General features: G+C 37.9%; 1 protein-coding gene across 1 annotated transcript; it reads right to left on the reverse strand.

Moving 5' to 3' along the window:
• Positions 1-867: 867 nt before the first annotated feature.
• Positions 868-6,904, reverse strand: LOC102707817 (1-acyl-sn-glycerol-3-phosphate acyltransferase PLS1). Its single transcript, XM_015842602.2, has 11 exons — positions 6,644-6,904; positions 5,994-6,116; positions 5,010-5,049; positions 4,844-4,917; positions 4,689-4,748; positions 4,110-4,187; positions 3,874-4,032; positions 2,638-2,763; positions 2,419-2,511; positions 2,224-2,307; positions 868-1,468 (listed from the first exon to the last, which is right to left on the reverse strand). Exons 1-11 carry the CDS (start codon positions 6,722-6,724, stop codon positions 1,262-1,264), a joined length of 1,125 nt encoding a protein of 374 aa, XP_015698088.1. The 5' UTR covers positions 6,725-6,904; the 3' UTR covers positions 868-1,261.
• Between the last annotated feature and the right edge of the window lie 442 nt (positions 6,905-7,346).

Below are 7,346 nucleotides of genomic sequence, written 5' to 3' on the forward strand. Positions count from 1 at the left end.
CGTATTAAGTTCTTCATATGTATTTTTATTAGTATTTTGCACTCTTCTCATGTATTGTAAGACTTTTTAGTCTTGTCTAAATTCATCAATTGGTGAATAATGTATATATATATATATGGCTAGATTTATTAGCATCCATATGAATATATGCAAGGCTAGAAAGTCTTATACTGTGAAACGGAGAAAATAATATATAATTGGGTGATGTATTTTATTTTCCCAACCTAATGTGTTCTTTGTTCGCATTGGACCTTTGTTATGCAGTATTTTGTAGAATTTGGCCTATGTAAGAAAAGCAAAATGCAAGAGACAATTCTTCAAAGATTATAATAAATATTATAATGGGGAAAAACATTCATTAAAGACCAAGCAAGTAATCCTTTTTACTGTCTCAAGTCTCAACCACAATGACTTGACTGTTCATACAATTAAAAATCGCGCTACCCAACCCTTTTCATACTTATAGAGAACTAGCTAAAATTGAACTGAGATAAAATTGAACTGAGATAGAAGAGCATTCTCAACGACTCATCTAAATTTAATCATCAATATCACTATTTGATTGATCATCTAAAATATATTCTTTTTTCATATTAGTTATTACTTCAACAGAACATTCGTATTACGTTCACCATATATATTTTTATTAGTATTTTGCACTCTTCTCATGTTGTAATTACTCTCTTCTTTTGAAATTGGATGTTAAGATATGAAGTGAGAAGAGATATCCAAATATAAAGTATATCTTTTTAATATAGATGATGTAGAGTATCTACTTACCATTTTCCTCCCACACACTTTATTTTTAAGGAAGGATGAAATATAGTATTTACTAAAAATGGAATGCTCTAAAGGCAGACAAAATCATGGCATCTTTTTCTCTATTTTGGTAGCAATCATGGTTGACTGAGAAAACATATACAGGTGGAGACAAGATATAAGTTTCACTGATAAAGAAACCACTAAAGGTCTTCTTGAACAAATCCAGACTGATGTAGAAGTTCCAATAAATACTAGTACAATTCCTGCTCTGTCAAAAGCAATTCTCTGAAAATACAGCACAACTGAGCTCAGAGTTGCTAGTTCACCAAATCTGCTACATTCTCTAATTCATTCAGGCATTCTATTCTGTAAACCCAAACCCCTTTTGGTGCATTGTACGGTAAAAGATTAGACGCCCTCAACTTTGGTGCCTACATGAATTCAATACCCAATGAATTAGCAGTTCCCATTGATAGGAGGCAGACTATGGAAATCTGTTTCAATCTTTCTTGACACGGTTCCGAGCTGCCTTGGCCGAGCTTGATCGCTCCGACTGCGAGAACATGATGAAGACATGCATGACCGCCGTCACCAGTGCGAGCCCAAGGACCGTAAACCCTACTCCTTTCCATGTTGACAGGAGTTGAGTCCAGAGGAAGAGCTTGATGGCGCCATACAAAAGGAGGCATGACCAAAACAAGGTCACCTGTTACACAAGCAGAATTACAAACTCAATAACTTGCAAAATAGCCGTCCAATGGAAGTTACTACACTAGTTTTTTTTTTTTGGAGATAAGTTACTACATTAGTTGTATACCAAACAATAATAGTTTTAAGGTTATATGCAACCAAGCAGCAACTACTTGAGGTTTGCAAAGCTGGTACTATTGCCTACAGTTTGTTCATACGCAAGTCCCAGCAAAACCACCTTGGGCCCTTATTCTGACTTGCCCCGACAACAAGGTTTAGGCCTAAGTTTTCAGTTTCAGACAAGACAAACCCCCAAAATAGTCTGATAAAGAGTTAAAACAGATACTTTGCACAAAATTAAACTATTTTTTTGGCTTTTGGGTAGGCTTTATCTTGGTGAGCTTGGACTAGGCTTGGGCCTGGTAATGATTCGTGACCAGATAACACATCAATATTCACAATTGGTACAACTGCAGCTGCTACCAGCAGCTTAACCATTCTCACTCAAATTGGCCCTCACATTATGCATCTGCAACTGCGAGCAAATATATCATAGCTGTGGTTACAAGGGCCACTTCTTTCCCACAAAAAGGCCCTTCCTAATTTTTCATTTGCCTTTTCAGAGACCATATGTGGCATCACAATACTACATGCCCAGCATTTGGTGCATGGCTGCATGCCCATTGGCTCTAGGTTAGGGTGCTAGAGATCCTGATACTACAGACTATTTTTTATGCAAATAAGTAAGAAACTCAGGTGTTGAGATTTTACCAGCAATGATTTTATTGGCCGGCCAATTGGTCTAATCTCCTCATCAAAAGTTCCTGTTGCCAAATGCTTATCCAATAATGCATCCTGTAGTGGAAAATAAAGGAACATATAATATTAACTTGAGAATTTATTGATCAACCAATGCATTTAAAGTGTCAACTATAAGATATCAAAAAAAAATTATATCTAGCACACCTTCGCTACAAAGATGTCTTTGCACCATTTTGAAACATCATCCTCTGACTTCGGCATCTCACTCATTGCATGGCGTTTCATGCGAACATGTACCTATGGAAATAATAAATTTAGATTGGATCAAATAAATTTACTATGACTATATCCAACTAATTTGCAAGAATTTTATATGGTGAAAAAATCATCATAATTTCAGTATCAAGAAGTAAGCAAACATACCACTGAAGATTGTCCTTTCAAAATCCGTAGCATTGTTGGCTGAGGTGAATCTTTTGGAATAATTACTGTTGTATCATAAATAGCTGGAACAAAATCACGCATAATACTTACAGCTGATACAAATCCCTGCATTTTTCCAAATTTTCACAAGAGGTATCAATAAATAGATTTAATGCTGCAAAACACATTAAGTGATTATACGACATATATACATTGCCAAATGCATGACATAAACATATATTCTTGTAACCCCCAAAAGCTGATCACCCAGCTACTCCATAAACACATAAGAGTAAAATGTTGTCTGGAAGTATTGCAGTCATATATTATGGAAAGCTATTATTTCAGATTGTCATTTTAGAACCTTAGTTAAGCTTTAGTTATACTGAAAGTAATGCAGTAATATCTTTTTAAGTTCGTTTCTTTTGTTTATTTCTTTCAAACGATTCTTGAATGTCCAAAAAAGTTTCATAAAGGTTCAAGAATTTATCCTGAAATATAGCGTTATTAGGTATCCTTTTTCAGGAAGGTTATAAACAGGCAGATATCACCATATTATCATGTAGAAACACCTGTAAAGTTGTTTGTTTGGGAATAGGAACCATCAGACAGTACAAAAGAACCTAGTGAATGTTTCAGAGTTGTCCCATTACTCTTTTGTACACTTATTCACAAACATTACTCCTTAAGGTAAGTGTTTGAACTTTTAGTTTTCAATGCATGATTTTGGCTATGATTTTGATCATTACATATTATGTCAGTACTTATTTTATAAACTACATGGATTAATCATCTAAGTCCAAAAGGCTGATCTCATGGAAATCAAAGATAGAAACATAAAATACTGCATACCTGATAGCAACTACAGGTACGAATCAGGCAGGCAAATGGAAATTTTGGCAGAAGGGCATAGGCACATTTTTACATTAGGTACGTTGTACGATCCTCTTTGTATTGTTCTAAGAGATTTAAAACACTAAAGTTTATTTCTGTTTGAAGGACAGAGTCTATATCCTAATCAATATGAAGTTATCAACATATGTCATACCAGAGAGTACGCAGTTCTTGGTACCATGTAAAAGTTATTACATTTAGAGTTACACATCTCACATCTGTAGGGTACTAGTATAAAATGATGTTTTTCCTATCAGAATTATTACAAGGGTAACAGTTGGGGAAGAGATTTACAGTTGTGAATTCTGATTTAAAGCATATGAGCTAGGGAAGAAAACATACCTTTGTACGTGGAATCAATACATTTCTGGGTGCTGGCAGGCTCTGTGAAGCAGCATACTCCTGAGCTGCTAGAAGCTTTGCTGGAGTAAAGCGAGTACCCTCAACAAAAAGGGCTAGCCAAAATGGTCTGGGGAAGTCCTTCAACCTTTGGAGACCCCACTATATGCAAGCATAGTAAGACCACTAAGTTCAAGAACAAACATAGAATTATGTGTGTACATAAGGTGAAAAGTTACTTTCAGTGTCTTTTCATCTTTTGCCCAGCTCCTCTCCAAAAAGAGGTATTCGGCAAACCACATGGACCAGCCTATAACCTGTAAGATGCAATCAAAACATTATGTTGGTTCTCCATCAGATTTTCTACCAAACGCAGAATCCATCTGTTCTGATTTTAATTGACAGACTTCAAATTTCTACATGATTTATCCTGCTACATACAATTCGGCCATTCCACATTGTATAGCTTCTATGGAAGTTAGTTGTGCACATATTTTAATGTGTAATGGTTTGTACGACTATAGCTATTTCACCAGAAAACACAATGTATGCTCTACTTACGAATACACTTGGGGTACTGAATAGTTAAATGCCAACCTACTCAGCTAGTTACTGATACAAATTGAGTGACACCCACTAGAGTGCACATTAGAGTTCAGGTCCATCAATTTTAGTCGCCCTCGGTTACATTTACAACTTTTTTCAATAATAATTCCATGCACATAACTTAGTGTCAGCAACACTACCCTACAAGGAAATGAATTGTAAAATATAAAAAAAAATGTTCCAGTAAAATACACATGAGCTAGCTAACTCACCGGAAGGAATTTCGATGACTTCTTCATAACAGCAAGTGTACTTCCAAGGCATCCTGAGCGCTGATCACATGTCAAAATAAATGTTTCAGATTATTTATCATACACTACAGATAAATCTGTATATCTGATGTTTCAACAAGCTAGGGGGTAAGAACCTGTGCCAAAATCCACCCAATAAGCCAATCAATATCGCTCCGATGATTTGATATGACGAGTGCATGCTCAGTACCTACAAAAGTTCATCAGGTAAGCTTGTAGTAAAAAAGTGACATGGTACAATGCAATGACTAGCATTCATGTAATAAAATATTGATTCCTCACCCATTGACTTGTAGGTTTCGTCATCAGCATGCAGTTGTATCTGTAGAATATGGGTTCAAGTTATTTCAGGGGAAAGGATAAACAGCAAAAACTGAAGTTGTATGGTTCATTAACAACAAATCAAACATTTCAAGCTTAAGAAAAACGCTCAGGTGGACTTATGGAAAAGTACAAAGTACAACTGATTAAGCACTGTTGTCATATGAATTGCAGTACATATGGGCCATTCACATAATGTACAGTTAGCTACCAGGATTTGATTAATTATGCTGTACGTCTAGTTTTATAGCCATTATTGAGCAGAAAATGCAGCTGGGTTTCAATTTTAACTCAACAAGCCAAATTTAACTACAGCAGTGGCGGTACCACAAACACAGCTGTTTTCTGCATTAGCACCATGTGCAGCTAAAACCCATAAAAAAAAATCCAGGTGTCCAGCACAGTCAGAAAGAGGAAATCCATATTCTAAGAAGAATTTACATTATTATTATTATTATAAACATTTAGAGCATGCTCTGTAAAAAAACGTCAACATATGCAAGTACGCCACATACAGCTAAAATTATATATTTTAGCCTCGAAAGTGGGCTGTCTATCAGCATCAATGCCCTTAACAGCATTGCTGACTTACAAAGGGCTAAGACGGCATTTTAGGAAGCTGGTTTTGGAAACTAAATTCTCCAAACTTCTCAGTGCTATCAACTCGAGCAATGAGTTGTATTACACTGAAACGTGCACTGTGTACACAAATAGGCCAACATCTGATTTCCAATCTAATGTTTCTGTCTACCTATTTGGTTATAATGTCTAATGCGATATAGAAGCTATTTCACACAGCTTACTTGCTAATAGTGCTAATTTGCATTGCACTAAAATAGATAAATGTACACCAAATGAGAGTGTTTAACGTTTTAGCAGAACAAGTAAATGTTGATATGAAGTGCCAAACAGAAAAATGTTTTGTCAGTGATCATTTCTACAAACCTTAACGCCTGCCCACCAATCCACAAGCCAGACCAGCTGAAGCCACAACAGCTCAGCCAAGAATCTGTTGATCCGCCTGTACAAGTTCTTCGAGAATGGCCTTATCGACAGAAATAGGACGGCCTGCAATTTTTCACCAGCATGAGAACAGATCAAGGCATGCCGAATGCTGATCTCGCAGCATAGTTGTTCAGATTAGCAGATCAAACGAAGAAAGATTCATCATTCCCATTATAATTTGGTGTGCTAACAACATTACTCCGTGCAGTGGCAGACAAATTTCCAATTGGCTTAAATAAGTGCAAAAAAATCTACCAAATAAATTGATAAATTCACACTCACTTGCATCTCAGATCGCGAAAAAAAACAGGAAAAAAAAAGCAGGAAACCATACTAATCTCTGCATAGAACTGTAAAAAAGATTAAATCTTTGCGTAAATCGCCTTCAGCATCCGGTACAAAATCAACCCAGAAAATCCAACAAAAATGCTACAGAAATGGAAGAAATGATCTGGAGAAACATAACAAAAAGACCAAATCCCGCGCCACGGCCGCATCAGATCGCCCGAGACACACAAGGGGGAAGAGGAGGAGAAGCGCAGAAGGCTCCGCCAATCTAGCTGAGGATTCGGGAGGACCGGCGCGCGCACCTGGATGGCGTTGACGATGAGGCCGGAGAGGAGGAAGAGGAGCCCGAGGGGGAGCACGACGAGCACGAGGGGGACCGCCATGGCGGGCTCCGCCGCCGCCGCTTCCTCTCTCCCACCCCCACTCGCCGACCTCGGGGCCGGAGAAAACCCGCGACGCGAGAGGCCTTGCTGGATGGTCACCTCCCGGCCGCCTCTCCTCCTCCTGCTCCGGTGGGTGGCGGTGGCGGTGGCTCGGCGAGCGGCGGCGAATCCACCAGCGGCGACGAGGCGGGCGGAGGCGGACACGACGAGGAGAGGTGGTCGGGGTTGGATTTGGAGATATTATAGGGGGTTGGATGTAAAAAACGACGCAGTGAAGCGTGTGCGCCCATGGTTCCCCAGGAGAGAGGATGGATGGTGTGACACCTCGGATAATGCATTTATTTTTTTCAAAAGTTTTTGCAAGCTCCAAAGTCACATAGATTTTTGGATTTTGGATTATGGGGCTATTTAGTTCGAGGATAAAATTTAACTTACAAAAGCACTGGTATTTTAAATAGAATTTTAGCAATGTTTGGTTTGTTAAAAAAAACATGCCAACAAGATGTAAATGTAGCCACAATTTTGGTACTACGAAAAACTTAGCCCAGAATTTGGTGTTGCAGATATGTTCACGTGGTAGTAAACCAAATAAGATATATATGATATTTTAATGGCAATGTAA

The sequence above is a fragment of the Oryza brachyantha genome, chromosome 11, assembly GCF_000231095.2.
Source record: "Oryza brachyantha chromosome 11, ObraRS2, whole genome shotgun sequence".
Classification (NCBI taxonomy): Eukaryota; Viridiplantae; Streptophyta; class Magnoliopsida; order Poales; family Poaceae; genus Oryza; species Oryza brachyantha.